Source organism: Akebia trifoliata, chromosome 12 (assembly GCF_017979445.1).
Source record: "Akebia trifoliata isolate Shusen 1 chromosome 12, ASM1797944v1, whole genome shotgun sequence".
In the NCBI taxonomy this organism is placed as follows: domain Eukaryota; kingdom Viridiplantae; phylum Streptophyta; class Magnoliopsida; order Ranunculales; family Lardizabalaceae; genus Akebia; species Akebia trifoliata.
The window spans coordinates 36,365,102-36,383,571 of NC_141386.1; the positions used below are offsets into that span (position 1 = coordinate 36,365,102).

Consider the following 18,470-nt stretch of genomic DNA (forward strand, 5'->3'; position numbering starts at 1 on the left):
GCTAAAGATCTTATCAAATTGTGGGTGCTTAAAGATCTTAGGTGTGATAGAGTGACCCAGTAAATGGTGGGTCTGCTTAACAACACTCTGATATTTCTGTGATATAAGAAAAATAAATAGAAAAATAATATAAAATAAAGTAATAAAATAAATTATAAATACCATAAAAATACTATCTTAATGTTGAAATGAGTGAGACTTGTATTGAATATAATAGTTTTAAAGCAGATTTCACCCTTGTGATGTGCTAACAGTTTTTAGACATCTGTCTTCTAAGATACAACACTTCACAGGAAGGCACTATGCAGGTAATAACTCGGAAATTGAATTAATGCAAAAGAGGGAACACTTGAGAGGTTATAGAATTAGAAGTGTCTCTCTGTAGAATTGAGACACTATTTGTTTCTCTTAGAATAGTCACAAGTTGTAACTCATTGAATTAAGAATTCAACTCGATCCAACAAAGTTGTGGCAAAAGTGGGTCTTTCAAGCACACCCACGTGGTTTAAATCCCTCCATGCACACTCATTGCATGCACATAAAAGCACTAAGATTTTTTAGACCAATGAGTCTAAATCCTTTTTAGAACCCATGGGCCCTCACGTGTACGTAGGCTTGACCTATCTTTCTCATACTTATTACACTATATGAGAGCTTCTATATAAGAATTACATTTTTTAGTTGTTTCTATTCGATATAAGATTAAAATTTTACACCACAACTTACAAACAAACCACTTAACTTTTACTTTCACATTTTTACTTTAACTTTTGCTTTTACTTTCATTCAAACATTATAATAAATTCCACATTAATCCAACACATTTGTCATCAATACTCTTAGTAAATGAGCAAATCCAATGTTAGTCATAAATGTTGTATTTTTAACCTGTGCCGGATCACTGAGTTGACGATTTATAGATTTTGGATCTAATATCAATTCCAATGGTTAGAAATCCTTTATCAGGCTGGTGGATAGGCATTTACAACCAATGAATGCATATGTGTTAATGAAACTTGAGCCGTAACAATTACCTTATCAGGAAAAGAAGGGTATCGATATTTTCTAAAACAAGGGTATCTAAAAAAATTCATCAAAACCCATAGGGCCTGTCTAAATCACCCTATACAATGATGAGGGTTTCGTGAAATGTAAAAGATGATGGATTACGAAAAAAGAGTTTAAATTTTTATTAATGGGGTATATGATCAAATTTCAAGGGGGATGTCTAAAATATTAAGAATATTTTTTGGGAGGGGCAATCTTATTGACATTCCAAGAGTCCTTGTATTTTATGAGCACTTTTAAAAATAAAAATTATTTTGAGCACTCCATGTCAGAAGACACTCTTGCACTCCCCCTCATCCATTAACGATTCTATTGAATCCGATAATGATCGAGGGGAGAGAGATCGGGGGAGGAAGAGGAGAAGAAAAAAAGAAAAAAAAAAAGGTACAACGAAAGAGAATAGGAAGAAAAAGATAGAAGAATGATCGACAGTGTGCTTGAGGTTCATCGAAAAAGACGTAGAGGCGCTGGAGAGGGGGGTTAAGTTCGAGTGTGCCCATAAAAAGACAAAGTTCTATTTTCTTTTTCTTGAAATTTGATCAGCCTTTAAATTTTTATTAATTTTTTTTAGTAGTGGCAAAATAAATTGTGGAGATGTATTTCATGCATCATAGCGTGTGCCCTTAGGGCACATTTTAACAACACTCCCCCAAGTATTCACTTTTGAAGATTTTCAAGAGGTGTGAAATGCACTGGGTCAGGACGTCAGGTGCTTAGTTCTCTTAAAGTCTAAAGTCTTCGATTCATCTGAGTCCCCTCCCTTTCTCACTCCCGCGTCCCGAGGGAGATAAAAGTTGAGAGATTTACTATCACCACTTCGAAGAAGATTTTTAGAGAGAGAGAGAGAGAGAGAGGAAAAAGAGCCAATTGGGGTTTCCATTGGTAATGGTGGTGACGGTGAAGAAGGGCATAAGCGTAGTGGCGGTGTTGGTGCAATCGATGTTCTGGTGGAACTCCGGTGGTAATGGTCGCAGAGGAGTTTTATTGGTGGAAGGGAGCATTGGTAGTGTATTATTTGGAGGCGGCGGAGTTCGCGGCGGAGGCATCTGGTCGACGATGGCTCCTTCTAATGTTGGAATAGCTGTTGCAGTGACGGCCATGGCTGGCATCGCCTTGGCCGTCACCCTCGTCTACTCTCATAGGTAAAAAAAAGAAAATTTCACCACACTTGTTCAATAAACCCTAGAAAGTATATTAATAATGAGAACTCTCAGACGCACTCACACTTGTTCATCTTTATCCAACTTCTCCCTCTCATCTTCCTCCTCTTCACCATCTTCGCCTTCGTGGACTCACTTACCATCGCTTCTTCACGTCTCCTCCTCCGCCTCCTCCCTAGTTTCCTCCGATCGGTGAGTCTCTCTTTCACTCTCAATTCTTTCTTGATTTTTCTTTTTCTTCGATTCTTGTCTTTTTTAATTTTTTTCCCCAACTTCAGATCCGATCTCAAAGTGTTTGATATAGTTCTATCTCGAGTCTTCACCGCATCTATCTCAACTTAACTGTTGTTTCTTCATGATTTTGATACCTCTTGTTGCTTAATTTGGTTTTCATTGTTGTGAATTTGGTAAGCTTTTAGTTTTAGGCAGAGATTGGTGAATTAATGGATGAGTTTTCTTTATTTCGTTGGCTTTTTTATAATACTTAATTTTACATGTAAAATTTTTAGCAGTCTTATGAATCTTGATAGTTTCATGATGATGGTGATCTATATGTTGTCTATAAAACGTCACAAAGTGTCAAAATTTCAAGTCTTAACTGTTATTCACCCTTTCACCAATAAAAGAAAAGTCTGTATTTGACGAATCTTCTCTGTCGTGTGTTCCACTGCTCAATGGCATGTACTTTGGAGTCATGTTGTTCCTAGAGCATGTTATCGTGAAATATGGGATAATTTACCTATGTCTACCTTACAAATGTACTTAATATTTGTCTACATTAGATGCATTTATGGTCATGGAAATCTGTATGTTTTTATTTCACTTTACTGAGGAATGTACCACCATGATTTTAAAACTCGTTTTGACGTCTCGTCTCGTCAGTGAACGAAACCAAGTTGTCTCGGACGAGTTTTCTGATATGTTTGAGACGTCTTGTTCAACAATGAGAAAAATGAATGTGGGTTCTAAATCTTGTCCGATAAATTGACTCTTCCGTCCGTCTTGTTGCTGGGTGATACCGAGACAACTCAGGCGATATGTTTCGGTCTCGAACGAGTTTTGAAACCATGTGTACCACGGGTAGATTCTGCAGTTAATCGTATTACTTAAGGTTTGTGCTGAGCATTGATTCCTATAGATGATACAGAATTGCAGAATATGATTAATGTTGCCAACTCAAATAGATGGGGATATGACACTTATGATGGTGATTTTATTCCCTTATAAAATATTGAACTTTGTATATTAAGTTTTATTACCCATTATCTGCTTCTTATTTGTCTGGAAAATTGATTTTGAATTTTCTCCTTTATTTTCAGGGGTAGTCTTAAATCACCATGGTCTCTAAGGAGAAGAAAAAATGCCCTTTCCCCTCAGCAGTGGAAAAACCTATTTACTCCAGATGGAAAGTTTCGTGATGGTGGGGTGAAGTTTTTGAAAAAAGTTCGCAGCGGAGTGAGTTATTTGTTACAGTTGAACTATATGTTGTACTTCACAAAATATTATCAGTGCATTTCTTTCCAATGTTCCTTTGACTCAGCTATTCTGTTGTCTGTACTTTTTACTGTTATTTTACATTTTATTCTTATTATTTTAAAATGCAGGGCATTGATCCAAGCATCAGGACTGAGGTTTGGCCATTCCTCCTTGGAGTGTAAGCATCTTCAGCTCTTGTAGATTTTTGGATTTTTTCATGTACTTGAGTAGATGGACCTTGCAATATGAATCCCTAGAATACATGCCAAGTTTGCTACATGATTGAGTTAAATGAAAAATGAAAAAGTAGAATTCATGTTACCGGCTTAGTAATTGGGATAAGATGTAGATGATGGTGGTGATATCATGTCTATGATGTCCATTTGGCATTTCTATAATCTACGGCTGATTCTTGATCTTAGTTCCATTAGACTTATGAAGATCCTTGATTTAAGGGAAGTAAGATATTTGAGTTCCAAAAATTATGTTTATGTTATTGAATGAACTTGCACTACATTCCCTTCAACAATTTTTGTCAAGGTTAAGCTATTTATGGTTACAGATAATGGAAGTAGCACAATTCTCCATGTTAATCCGTACAGAGTTTTCTGTGCTAATGGCCTTCAATTAGAAGCTTTGGAACATATGTTGTTTCCCATGTCTCATTGTTTTTGTCTATGATGCTGTGAAACACCAAGGAGCGGATTCCTTCTCATTTTATCAGTTGTGCTCTGTTGAATTCAAATTCAGGATGAAATCAATCTCGATATACTTATAATCATAACTTATAACCTGAGTGGTCTAGATGAATAACCACGTGGCTACAATGGTCATGGAAGTTCTTGGTGATGATTTCTTTAGCATATACTTATACAATCTTACATCTTCCTCAGTATCTAAATGATGTGGGAGTGTAGCTCTAACCGGTAGGCTAATCATCTGAGCTGTTAGATATTTGGGTTTGTAGGAGAAGAGTTGAACATATCTTTGGCACGAGAGTGAAAAACGTGATCTGCACATTGTTAAAATTTTGCCCGTTTGCTTTAGTGGATCTTATTCAAGCCATCTCATCTTTTCTATGGAGTAGTAGCTTGTGTTTTATAGGAGGTTCAAGGTTTTTAAACTTGAATTTGACTGCAAAAAAAAAGTGCCCCTGTAATTGTGTGAGTTGTGTTCTCAATTCTGCAAGTTAGAAATGGAATGGTACAAAACACAACATGGGTGAAAGGGAAAGATCAGTTAATGCAAATAAATTTAGCAAAACAAAAGGAGGGAAGATAGAGAAGTTTAGACAACTCTAATGTGTTAATGTCCAGTCCATTGCATCAATCCCTGTTCTTTCTGGTTTTTTTATTCTTGTTCTTTTAGAACCTTGAACTTGCACATTCCTTATAAATGGGGTTGTAATCAATTTTCATTGTACACAACCAAACCATTTTAATTGACTTCCCTTAGTTTAACATCTATTAGTGTTACTCCTTTTTTTTTTCATTTTAAGTTTATTTTATCTTTTTTAGTTTTTCCACTCATCCATGCATCCTTATAATTTCAAACCTCTACTTTAACCCTCAATTTCTATTCCTTTGGACATCCTCCACAATCTTCTTATCCTTGCGGATAATAGAAGCAGGGTAAAGAAAATGGTCACATCAGGGTATTTTCAGGCCGTCAATTTTTTATTGGCATTCCTTTTCCATGGGTTTCACTATTAAAGTTGCACTCAGCATACTTTGTGTTAGTTCTATTTATTTAAGAGCCTTTGGACTCTAAATATACCCTCTGTATTCTGATTTTGAGTCACCTTGGTTCTACAGATATGACCTGAACAGTACCAAAGAAGAAAGAGATTCCATCGGAACTCAAAAGAGGTAATGCCTAGTACCTCTGAGCTTCATCCTATCTGAATCTACTATTCAATGTTATTGGTTAGAAGAGTAGGTTTGTTAAACCTTTTCTTTCTTAGCATTTTATTTCTAATCATATTTTACTATTTGTTTTTTTTTTTTTTTTTTTTTATAACTATTTTTTCTATATTTATTATACTTCGTAATCTGAAGGATGGAGCTTCTATTTATTTTTGGTACAGAAAAGAATATGAGAAACTGCGAAAGCAGTGCAGGAAACTCCTAAAGCGCAGTGACGAGAGCTTTAAGTTGAACAAAAACAGTGGGACCAACAGCAACGGAGACTGTGGGAGTTTAATCCAAGGCCAGGATTCTCTTGGCTCAGAAGATGTGATTAGTGCCAGTGAGTCCCTCTCCATCGACCAAGGGGACCAAGAGTACGAGGAGTCTGACCACCTGATTCATGATGGTGACTCTCATGCTCCCAACCCATTGGTGGAAGAAGATGAAGAGCAGAGCGGAATCACTCATGTGGATGCCTCTTCTGTTGACACAATTTCATCTGATTCAGACTCTGTTGAAGAACCCAAGAGCATGCAGACTTTCACTGCCGTGGAAAGGAGCGAAGAAAGTGATCCTAACAAGTCCACCAAGGAAGATTTGTCTCCCTCCAACACAGAAGACAAGTCCAAAGCCCACAAAGCTGAAGATTTTGACACATGGCAGAGGATCATCCGCCTTGATGCTGTGCGAACCAATGCAGAATGGGTTGCATACTCCCCTGCGCAGGCCCAGGCTTCTGTTTCAGAGGCCAAGGCACAGCATTCAGCTGAGACCGTCGGGTTGAAGGACTATGACCACCTGGAGCCCTGCAGGATATTCCATGCAGCTCGCTTGGTTGCTATCCTTGAAGCCTATGCAATTTATGATCCTGAGATTGGGTACTGTCAAGGAATGAGTGACTTACTCTCTCCCATAATTGCAGTGATAGAGGAGGATCATGAGGCGTTCTGGTGCTTTGTGGGTTTCATGAGGAAAGCCCGACACAATTTCAGGCTTGATGAAGTGGGAATCAGGCGGCAGCTGAACATTGTGTCCAAAATCATTAAGTCGAAAGACTCCCAACTCTACAGGCACCTTGAGATGCTCCAGGCTGAAGACTGCTTCTTTGTTTACAGGATGGTGGTGGTCCTGTTCAGAAGGGAATTGAACTTTGAGCAGACTTTGTGCCTGTGGGAGGTGATGTGGGCTGACCAGGCAGCGATCAGAGCTGGAATCAGCAAGTCTGCTTGGGGGAGGATAAGGCAAAGAGCTCCACCAACTGAAGACCTGTTGCTTTATGCAATCGCGGCGTGTGTACTGCAGCGTAGAAAACAGATCATAGAAAAGTATAGCAGCATGGATGAGATCTTAAGGGAGTGCAACAGCATGGCCGGGCATCTGGATGTATGGAAGCTTCTAGATGATTCCCATGATTTGGTTGTGACTCTCCATGACAAAGTTTAGAGGTTTAAAAGTCCCAGGATGTCTATTATCACTTTATTCTTGTTTTCTGTTTTTTTTTTTTTTTTTTTAACTCCCGCTTTATCTGGGGAAGGTTTCAAAGTCTCTTCAAACGACTTGTAATCAGCATTCATGACAGCAAATGCTAAGTTGATTCACTTCGGGTTGTAAAACTCTCTCATCAAGTCCATATACTACAGATAAGAAGTGACATCTCAAAAGACAATATTATTGTGCACAAGATCTGGGCTGACAGTGGGATGGCTGTTGTAGTTTTTGCAAGTTGTGGGAAGCCTGAGTGGTTCGTTTTCATGAGTTTAAAGCCATTCATAATAGGTCGGTTCTTGCTTCTGAAGTTTGGGTATATGAGATTGAGAGATGCTTTGGGATTCTCAAGTCATGGTTCAATCCCTTTTGGGTTATTTGCCTTCAAGGCTTGCCCGAAGATTGTTGTTTAATGCAAATAGAAGGTTCTAAAAAAGTGAGGGAGGGTATGACCGAAAAGAATGTGGATGAGGTGGTGAATGCGGATATAAATACACTTACAATAACATTATGCATGGATCTGGACATGATGGCATGAGGAATAGAGTTCGTGCATGTAGAAATTATATTATTCAAAATGGCCAAGGTCCAATCCTCTACATTTATTTATACTCTTAACATTTGGCCAAGAACACCAAATCTTGAATAAATAGGTGGTGGTTTGTTCATTGTATAAAAGATTGTGTGACCTGCAAAATTTTCATTACAAACAACTAATTCAAAGGAACAATAGCAATGTTAGAAGTCAAGCTGCAACTGACATGAATTTTTCAAGTGCCTTGCTTTTATTATCCCATATGATGGTATTGCTGAATGACAGTTATTAGCATTGATTGGTGCAGACATACAACAAGGAACTTGAAAACCACAATAGCTTCTAATGGAATATGCTATGAAGTGAAAGTCTCCCCCACCAGAATTCTCAAATATGAGGTAGCAATAGATACTTAACAAAACAGAAATACATTGGCCTAGAACACTCCCAAATTATTCGATCTACTAATTTACTACTGTTGGAGAACCCATGAACTTCACCCGGATGGATAAGAATGCTTTGGCTAATCCTTAAGAATGCTTTGGCTAATCCTTTTGGGTGTAGTGTCGGACGACAAAGGCTAAACCCAAGATCAAGAGGGGTACCACAAACTGTACAATCTTCATCACAATCCCAGAAGATTTGTCATGATCGTAGGATACTTGCTGAGGTGGATTGTATGTACGTTTGAGTGGAATAGTTGAAGTGTCAATCTCACCGATGCAGTATTTCTTCATCAGCTCTCTAGCAGTATCACTGTGGCCAACATCTTCAAAGTCATTCGTTGCATCTTTTCCTGTTAAATTTCAGATGGACTTCATGAATCAATCTCACATAATGTGTGAAAGGCAGAATTACTTGCATGATTAGCTCCATGATGTGGAGGACAAAGAATATAAACCAGGGTAAAAGAAAGGCATAATCACAATGTTTACCAGTCGCTGCTAGCAACACCTCGTCACCTCCAGGATGATCGTCCATAAATGAGGTTACATCATAGACCTGAGACAGTAATTCAAGATAAATATTAATTGATGGTTAAAGTAGTTGATGAATAATGATCACCACAGTTGTCTACGCCATATACTAGTTACTGAGGTTGGCAACGTGGATTCTATTTCCCCGTTATAACTCTATCATGATACACAATGAATAATGAATTTACAATGTTATAATCTCATCCCAACTCAATAATTACACTTTTGGTGAAATAATTCACACTTTTTTCCTTTCAAAGAAGAGAAGGCCAACCAAAAGTAACACTTCCAATATGATGAAATTAGAAGACCTGATGGGTTAAACTAGATCAGTAATATATGTGGTGCAATAAATACAACCGAACAACACATTCACCTAAGCATGGCCATCGTTTCTGATTTCGTATCCTCAAAACCAATTAACACCCCAATTATTTTTATTTTTGGATTGGTGAAAGAGGCCTCAATGCCTAACGTAAATAATACTCAAAACAATATATGAGAGTTGGATTCATGAATGCATTAAAAAAATGAACTATTATACATTCATCCCCGATCCAAATCCACACTTTCAAGAAAAGACTTCTCTTTCCTTCACGTCCACGAACTTAACAAAACTTACAAACTTAGTTCAGAAACATTTGGAACCTGGAAAAAAGTGTTCGATAATTTTTTTTTTTTTAAATCTATGAGTAAAAGCTTTTACAATTGACATGTGAATTACACAATCAAAAACAAATTATATGAAGAGGAAGGAGTTGCCAATGGCCTAAGACTGAGATTTTAAGATAACATGTAAAAGCAAAATCTTGGTTTGAAATGACAGACCATGCAATTAGAAAATTGTACTTCGTATTCTAGTTCAATGGAAGGATTTGAGGGTGGCAGCGGTCAGGAAATATCTGAACAGAAAAGATGCTGAGATACTTTAATACCCAATCTAGCTTTTGGGTAGTATCCAAGATATAATTGCAAATACTTGATATGATATTGTTCAAATATTATTCAATATCAAATAAATAAGGCAGGAAATCATGGAAAGTAATTTCCATCCAAGACCAGAAAAGCTCTCAAGAGGAGAGCAATACATTTTTCTCTTTTACTAGGCAAGCAAGAGTTAGTTAGTAGTCAATGTGAAGGTGGGTTTAACAGATTTTGTACCCAAGTCATGGGATCAACGCGATCTCAAGCTCTCGATTGGAGATAGATACATATTCAATTATACCAAAAGTAACACTTGTAATTATTTTATATATAGTTTGTTAAGGTATGCTAGACTTGAACTCACGACGCTTTGCAGTTTGTCAACCGGGATATGGGTCGAAGCCCTAAAATTTTAGGGCCCGTGTGGATACAGGAGCCAGAAGTACTTAGAACATAAGTACTTTTTGAAGTACTGTCTAGAGGAAGTGGATAACTGTTGTGTGTTAGGATGCAGGTTCTAAAAAGTACTGTCAGAAGTACTTTTGATAGAGTTTTGTGTTTGGAAACTATTTTGGATTCTATTAAAATGATCTGAATGCTCTTATAAGTATTAGTTACTATTTTTAACATTATAACTAAACAAATTATGCTCCAAAAGAAATAAAAATTATTGTTTTTATTCATAAAAACTTATATAAACACCCAACAATTATAAACAAATAGAAGATATTGTGAGCAAATATATACAACCACTAAAAATTTGAAGATGCTTTCACCACATCAATGGATAGTAGATTTGTGTGCAATTATTCACATCAATCTTGTAATAAGAAACTTTCAATCATGGTTGAAACGCTCATGGATAAATCATTGAGTGAGCAATTGGGGGAGTTAGAAATCCAAATTCAAATGCTACATTAAAAGGCAACCACCACATCAATGGATGGTAATAAAATATTATTTAATTGCATTTTTTAGGGTATGTTTGTAAGTTTCAAAATTTATGAGAGGCATACTTGTCCCGAATGTTACACCAAAAAACTACCACCACATCAATGGATAGTAATATAGTATTACTGCAATAGCATTTTTGAGGGTATGCTTGTAATTTTCAAAAAATTTGGGGGGTATATTTGTCCCAAATGTTATACCAAAAGGTTACCACTACATCAATGGATAATAATATAATATTATTTCAATTGCCTTTTTGAGGGTAGGTTTGTAATTTTTAAAATTTATGAGGGACATACTTGTCCCAATCCCGTCATGTTGACAATGTTTTGTGGCTCCGCGCAAAAGTAGTTTAGAGAAATAGCACTATCGGTATTCCGTGAAAAATCACTAAAATGACTCCACAATAAAGTAGTTTTTTCCAAGAGTTATTTATCCAAACACCTTTAAAGTGCTTCTGACTCCTCGCAAGAGTCAGAAGTACTTAGAAAAGTCAATCCACACAGGCCCTTAGGTGTTGCCATCAGTAATCCATGGTGGGTTTTGACCACAGATCTATGGTATCAAAACCCACAGATTTTACCAACAAATGAAGGTTTTGGTGTTCCCACCCGATTATTAGAGATTTAAAATAAAAAAAAAAAAAAAAAAAAAATACAGATCTCACAAATTTTTAATTTTTTTTTCTATACCAGTAAGCCTTTTTTTAGGGAGCTTAGTGACTCTAGTGAGGATTAGTTTCGAAACCACTATCAACATCCACACTTTACCAACTAAGCTAAGCTGTATGTATTAATGTATGTTTCTCAAGAACATATGTACCAATTCTTTGTGTGCAAATTATAGCTATCCAAACAGTCCCCAAATCTCAATTAATATACAAATTCCCAAAATTAACATCTTGAGATCTGAGATTAAGTACCGAAGGTAAAATTAAAAAAACCCAAAACTTCACAGTACTTAAAAGATAGAACCATTAAACACCAAATGGGGAAAAACGAACTAAAGTTGACCTTTCCAGAGATAATAAGCCAGCAATCCTTGGTTTGATTGTGCTTCGAGACCTCCTCAAACTTATGGATTTTGCCCATTTCTGTTGCTTGGCTGCTCAAACAAACACCAAATTAAAATTTCCAAAACTTGTCCAATCGAAATCTATCTTCGGAGATATAAAACAAGAGAAAAATCTGAAACAACACAAAACAAATTAAAAATGGAAATTTTACATACATAGATGAAGTGTTATTTGTATGAGAAGCGAAGATCTTCGGCCAACCCCTTCAGTACAAATTACAAAGTACAAAGTACAAACCACCAATATATATGGGAAAGAACACACTAGCGTCAACTAACAGTTAAGGGTCTCCATCAAACAGACGGTTGAGATTTTCTAGAAATATATATATATCGGTAAAATATTGTACTGATGTCTAGAAAAACAAACTGATCTTTAGGAAATCCGTCTATCTTCTCTTATCGTAGCCGTGAGTTTGATGGAGATCCTCAACCTTGTGTTGAGGTTAAAAAAATCTGGAATTGGACATCAGAGTCGGCTCTGGCGTGCTATGTGTCGTAGCGCCCACAGTTTGTAAAAATTACAAGATTGTCCCTAGGAAAGTTGACTTGGATTAAATTTTACTTTGACTTAAATACTCTGCCCTAACCGGCAGCGCTATTATAAGAAGGAAAATGCTTAAGTGACCTCGAGCCGAACCTCATATCGCATTTTTTGACGATTTCGATGAAAAGTATTTATGATTTTCATATACTTTCATGTCAAGAAGAAGTGCGATATAAGTTTCAGCACGACTCTTCAAGACTAAAGGGAGAACAGTGATTAAAGTTGAGTGTTGACGCAAATCCATACTAAAACCACATAAAAAATGGTGAAAAGAAAGTGATTATTGTTAATTCAAACTTACATTAAATAAAGAGTTATTTTAAACTAACTGAAAAAATGTTACTCAAATCAACTCAATTGACGTGGAATATGCGTTGAGCCATTGATTTTTCTTTGAAATACACAAGAAAAAATCTATGGTACAATGCACATTCCATAACAGTTGAGTGGATTGGAGTATTTTAGAGTCCGTTCACTATTATTCTTAAAATAAAAAAAGGAAATTTTTAACTTCAATCCACAGTTGAGGCTCTCCATCGAAATGATCATTATTACCCTTTTGTGAAAAATGAAGATTTCCTAGAGATCATCCAATCTTCTAGAAATTAACACGCATTGGATACAAATCCCAACTATCATTTGAGAGTTGAGACTCTCATTTTTCTAAATAAAATTTTAAAAGAAAATTTACTAAAATATTATGATATTTATAAAAAAGAATATATATATATATATATATATATATATATATATATATATATATATATTTTAATTATCAAAAATGAATTAAGTCAATCTAGCATTTTAGTAACTTGTTGGACTGTACAACATTTTAACATGTTAAAATACATTGTCTTACTAAAATTGTCCTCTAATTGATTAAATGTTGGATTGTCCAATGTTTTAATAGCTTGCTTTAACAATCCAACAATTTGGCCTCCACCTAAAATGTTGGATAGTCCAACTATTTACTAAAATGCAGGACTGCGTAATTTTCAAAAATATTTATTCATCTTTTAGTAATTTTTCAATTTTAAATTATAAAATTATAGGTAGATAATTTTATATTATATATAGATTAGAGAAGGGCGGTCCTTGTTGACCAAAATATACATTAAATAAATTTGTTTATTATAATATTAACCTTAAATAAATACGTTAGTCCATTTAGAATAATTTATATATAATGATATAAAATTAAAAAATAAAATTATATCTATCAAGATAGACTGTTATGATTAGAGAACGAAGGGTAAGATTGAGTCAAATCTATATTAATTAATATTTTAGATAATGAAAGTATTCATGAATAAATTCATTACTGCATTTCAAATAAATTTATTATAATAATATGAAAAAAAATAACAATTTTATTGCTTTTTAAAATTTTATTAAAAAGCATAAAAGAAAAATAAAATAAAACCAACGCCACACATGATTTTGAAGTCTCTGCCTAGCTTGATCCACCCAAAAATATAAGGCTTAGGGCCTTGATCATGAACCTAGAAAGGTTGGGTCAGGTAAAGACCAAACTTAGGTTATCAAATTCCTTCTTACTAGACCTAACTCTAAATATGGTTGAATCACAAATCCAAATTCAAATCAAGTGAATCGACCAGGCCCAACTTGCTATTCTATATATAATGTATGTTATGTATATCAAAAAATAATTTAAATCTATTTTAAAAAAAAAAACAAGTTTATTGTCATCTTTTTCTATTTTTTCACCTATGATCGAGGTTTGTAGTCCCTTATTGAGAAATGAGAAATCAGATGAGAGAGGGCGTTATCGTAATTTAACCAAAATAAAGAGTAGTTTTTTATAATCTGGGTAGGTAGCCAGGAAGGACGACTTTAACATGGGAGTCAGATCCTATGGTGAGGGATTGAAATCTCCTCCCACACCTCAACACGTGTCACATAGTCCAAGGATTGTTACGGAGAATCACTAGACAACAAGATTCAAGTTAGTGTGTTGGCAACCACGTGACGACGCAGGAGTGGTTGGTGTATGTGGAATTGTGGATCTTATTTTAATCTGCTGCGCGTTTAAAACGCTGATATATTTTATTTTTTTCGTAAAACATATAAAATGGCAGCTAACTTTGAGAGAATTTATTGCCATTTGTCCAACATTTCATCAAATGTCGTTTTCAGATTTTATTTATTTATTTAGTTTTTATGAGTTAACTTTGAATTCAATTGTATATCAGGAATGATTCAACACACATATTATTATATTAATTATAAAAATATATATTATTATTATATTCTTATTTTTCTAAAATTTTGACGGAGCCACAGATGAAGATTTGGACTTTGGCCACCACTAAGGACTGACAAACCACGATTTTTGACTAAAATCAAAATATTGATTTTTCAATATTAATGGACTCATACACTAAAAATCATATTCACCGTTGATTACTGAAGAGAAAACGGACTCATGTTTTATGCTTATAAATCACTCGTGAAAATTAATATAAATCCATTCTGATGAGCTAATTATCTATTGCCAAGACAAATCTTTGAGATACTTCATAGACTTGGTAATATAATTTATAAGATAAGCCAAAAATCTCCAATAAGACCAGCAAGCCAAATGTTCTCCCCTGCCAAGACAAATCATTGAGATACTTCATGCACTTGAGAAGATCAATCATTTATAAAATAAGCAAAAAATAAAGCTCTAATAACACCATCGAGCCAAAGGTTCTCCCCTGCCAAGACAAATCATTGAGATACTTTATGCACTCAGAGAAGATCAAGCATAAATCTCCAATAAGACTATCAAGCCAAAAATTCTCCTCAGCCAAGACTAATCATTGAGATAATTCATGGACTCAAGTAGACCATTCATAAGATTAGTGAAAAATCTCCAATAAGACCATAAGGCCAAAGGTTCTCTCTAAGGGACTTTGTTAAATCGAAAGACCCTATCAAAAGATTTGGCAAGCATATGAAGCCCTATCAAGGTGTAATGTCTTTCTCGTCATGAGTGACGAAATTTCCTCAAGCTTGAAAAAGCTAAACAAGTTGGTAAGGATGTCAAGCGAAGAATTTTTATCCCCTTGTCCCCCATTCATTCTTTTCACAGATTGGTTCTTTATAGTAGTCAAAAAGTACATGGCACGAAAACAACACCATGGAGATAAATCTACACACTACCAATCTGCCCAGAATCGCACCGCATTTCCTTGCCCACTCTAAAACTAATGCCTCTATTAAAATCATCGCTATTATTTAAGATATCTGTCCAAACATCACATCCATACAGGGCTCTAGTCCGACCACTTTCCCACCACCCTATTCTATTACAACCAAATATTTTGGCTATGATTTTCATCCACATACTAGAATCCTCCCCAAATTTCCATAATCATTTGGTGATAGTGGAGATGGTAGTTGAGGGCGTGGAATTTTGGTTTCACAAGAAATTTTAATGATTGGGAATTAAGTAATGTGGGGTAACTGTTAGACACTATCGAGAGCACGATAGTTGGGACATAGGCAAATGACCGTCAGCTCTGGGATGATAAATTTATTGTGCGCTCAATGTTTGAGGCTAGGTTGACAAGGTCGATTATATTTTTTCTAGCATCTTTCATTTGGGGAGCTAAAGTCCCATCTGGAGTCTCAGTGTTTGTTTGGCTAGACACATTGGGAAGACTAACTACTCTGCATCAGTAGATCTTAAGAGGTTTCCAAACTCCCAATTATTACTTGTTTTGTTCGAACAGTGGGGAGACGGTCAGTCACCTACTTTTGCATTGTGCTCTTGCTCATGAAGTTTGGTGTCATTTCCTTGACCTCTTTGATTTGGTTGGATGCTTTTCAGGGTCTATTAAGGAGCTTTTAGGTACTTGAATGTCCCGGGGTTTTGCTTTTAGGGCCTTCAAACACATTCTTTGGAGTCTCCTACCCTTTGCTATATGTTGGGGGCCATGGAAGGAGAGGAACATATGCACTTTCAAGTTGGTTTGTTGAACTTCCCTTAGAATACTGAACCACCAAAATTATGTTTTTGCAGCTTAACATATTTGAGCAAAAACAGTTGTCACAAAGCCCTTCTAGAAGGTTGGTAGGTGCAGTGAACACAGATAAATCGACTAATAAAGTTATTGTTATGTATCAACATGTTCAGATCTTACATTAATTACTACATGGTGCAGGCCATTGTATCAATACAACTCATCATGGAACAGTTTATTTGGTAAGCATCTACTTCTCCAAAGCAGTCTGAAATGTAGTTTCTTCATACCTGAATTATAAACTATTCTTAGCCATGTGAGAATCAAGTATTAGTAGACCAATTGTACTTCCCAAGTCTGAAAAATCGTCTGTCGTGTCTCATGGACTTGCTTTATTGGTGAGTGGTTTATCTTAATTATCATAAGATATACGATAGGGTAAGATGTCCTGTTCCTATAGACAGGAATAGTGTCTACCTGCCACAATTTAATTGGAAATAAAACACGTCGAGCTATGTGCCACATAGAGAACAGCTTGGTTAGGTACCTGATGTTTAGAATGTGCCATGTAGACACCGTTTCTATTATATAGGAACGGAACACCTTACTGGATCGTGCTTCTTATTATAAGACTATTTAACCAAGATGATCTCTTGGAGAAATCCAACATTATATGGTCTATTTGTAATGTTGAGAATCTATTAACTTATTTAAATCAAGAAGAGAAAGAGAGTCCTATTGCACATTCATATCTTGACATTTTGCCTTATTCAAGTCTAGATTAGATTAACTTCTCTTGTAGGCCAAGTTTCAACTTTTAAGTTCTGTTCGATTCAAGGATGTTCTACCTAGGCTACATTGATGAGGTTGGGTTACAATTTAGTTGTGGCCTTGTGGGGTGAGTTGGGTATCATCCTTCATGTTCAATCTTTACCAATTTTGTACTAATTTTCAGATGTTGCATCTGTGGGTTAGCTTTGTAAAATCATATATAGTTGGCAGGTTTCCTAATCAAGCTACAAATTATGGCTAGGTCTAAAAATGGGTCTTCACCACCAAGCACCACATCTTGAACTTAAAGATCTCCATATATTAAATATTATTTCTATTGGCCTTTGTGGAGTCTAGTTATGTTTAATCTTGTTGATGACCTGACCCGACTCGAATAATGTTATGTGAGTTTTTTATGGGAGATTTTCTAAGGCTTTGTGAAAAAAAAAAAAATTAGCCCGTTTTGTAACCCATTGTAAATCATGTGCGCAGTATATAGAAATCACTTTTGGTGATTAGGTTTTTTTTTTTTAACGTAGTTTTGGTTGTCATTTTTTTTGAGATTGTAACCGCACATTTATTTTCTTCTTGATAATAGTGAAACCCCTACAACTCTATGGACGTAGGCAAATTGCCGAATCACGTAAATACTGTTTTGTGCATGTGATTGTTTTTTTTTTCAACGTGTGTTTTTTCTCTATTTTTGTTTCTCACAGGTTGGGAATTTCGGATTGAATTCCCTACAATTTTCACTATATATGTTACTTATAGAAGAATAAAAGAATCTTAAATATCAAAATTGAGTCGTAGATGAATCCATTTGAGTCAAGATTTTGGTCTTCGTTGCATGTGGTAGGAGAGGAAAGCATGGACCATTTCAATCTGCGAGGAAGATGGATACAAAATTTTCTCTTGATTGTTTTTCTTTTATGCAATTCGGTGAACGATGAATATTATGATCCTTTTTCGACAAAAAACATTTCTTCCTTCAATCGACATTATTCTTATTCTGTAATTTCTATTTTATGATCATCATAGGTTGCCGACACATGGGAGTCTCTTGATGGGTGGCTTGGAACAGAGATTTGTTGTTACAAAATTTTTGTGCCAAGTTGATGAACTAATGGCATGACACCACGTGTATTTAAATAGAAAAAGTTATTGGTTAATAGAGAGAAAATTGCCAGAAAAAATTTATGGATGGTTTTAAGTGCTTGCATTTTACTTGCTTTCTCAATGCACATGACATCATGCCATTGATTCATCAGCTTATTACAAAATTTTCATAACAACGCATTTCTGTTCGATTGCTTAACACTATTCATCTTGTTTACGTTACACAATATTTGGATGGGGAAGAAGAGCGATATTCTTGCTGGCATCATAACAGGCTGATTCTATCATCAATGGCATTTTTTTTAATGATACATAAGAGAATCGAATAACATAGTAGTCACGAACAATTTTTTGTAGCAGTACCCCAAATTATTGGGCTCATTAGTTTGCAGCCTCATTATTTGATCTTCTATATATTTAAAAAAAAAGGTGGTGTGGCAATACTCTCTTTCTCTCTCTCTTGTTTTTTAAGGTAGAAACAATTGAGCCCTTCCAATCCTTTGTGATG

At 35.5% G+C, this 18,470-nt stretch overlaps 2 protein-coding genes across 3 annotated transcripts; one reads left to right on the plus strand and one right to left on the minus strand.

The window, feature by feature from the left end:
• Window positions 1–1,349: 1,349 nt before the first annotated feature.
• On the plus strand, window positions 1,350–7,737 carry LOC147389995 (rab GTPase-activating protein 22-like). 2 transcript variants are annotated; one of them, XM_086417889.1, is made up of 6 exons: window positions 1,350–2,210; window positions 2,283–2,420; window positions 3,548–3,683; window positions 3,833–3,882; window positions 5,519–5,572; window positions 5,791–7,737. In XM_086417889.1, the coding sequence occupies exons 1-6, from the start codon at window positions 1,954–1,956 to the stop codon at window positions 7,052–7,054; spliced, it is 1,899 nt and encodes a 632-aa protein (XP_086274015.1). In that variant the 5' UTR covers window positions 1,350–1,953; the 3' UTR covers window positions 7,055–7,737. The 2 variants fall into 2 exon arrangements, with proteins under 2 accessions (XP_086274015.1, XP_086274016.1); XM_086417890.1 differs by lacking the exon at window positions 2,283–2,420 and having other exon boundaries at window positions 1,372–2,210.
• A 116-nt stretch (window positions 7,738–7,853) lies between these two features.
• Window positions 7,854–12,018, minus strand: LOC147389996 (cytochrome b5-like). The gene is made up of 4 exons (XM_086417891.1): window positions 11,714–12,018; window positions 11,497–11,587; window positions 8,567–8,633; window positions 7,854–8,427 (listed from the first exon to the last, which is right to left on the minus strand). The coding sequence occupies exons 2-4, from the start codon at window positions 11,572–11,574 to the stop codon at window positions 8,177–8,179; spliced, it is 396 nt and encodes a 131-aa protein (XP_086274017.1). The 5' UTR covers window positions 11,575–11,587; window positions 11,714–12,018; the 3' UTR covers window positions 7,854–8,176.
• Between the last annotated feature and the right edge of the window lie 6,452 nt (window positions 12,019–18,470).

Bases quoted from the DNA above. Each gene is read 5' to 3' on its own strand.
- LOC147389995 (XM_086417889.1), top strand. From the start codon at position 1,954: ATGGTGGTGACGGTGAAGAAGGGCATAAGCGTAGTGGCGGTGTTGGTG. The intron at 2,211-2,282 runs GTAAAAAAAAGA...GAGAACTCTCAG, and splicing joins ACCCTCGTCTACTCTCATAG to ACGCACTCACACTTGTTCAT. The intron at 2,421-3,547 runs GTGAGTCTCTCT...CTTTATTTTCAG, and splicing joins TCCCTAGTTTCCTCCGATCG to GGGTAGTCTTAAATCACCAT.
- LOC147389996 (XM_086417891.1), bottom strand. From the start codon at position 11,574: ATGGGCAAAATCCATAAGTTTGAGGAGGTCTCGAAGCACAATCAAACC. The intron at 8,634-11,496 runs GTCAACTTTAGT...TTACTGTCTCAG, and splicing joins GGCTTATTATCTCTGGAAAG to GTCTATGATGTAACCTCATT. The intron at 8,428-8,566 runs GTAAACATTGTG...GAAATTTAACAG, and splicing joins GGTGTTGCTAGCAGCGACTG to GAAAAGATGCAACGAATGAC.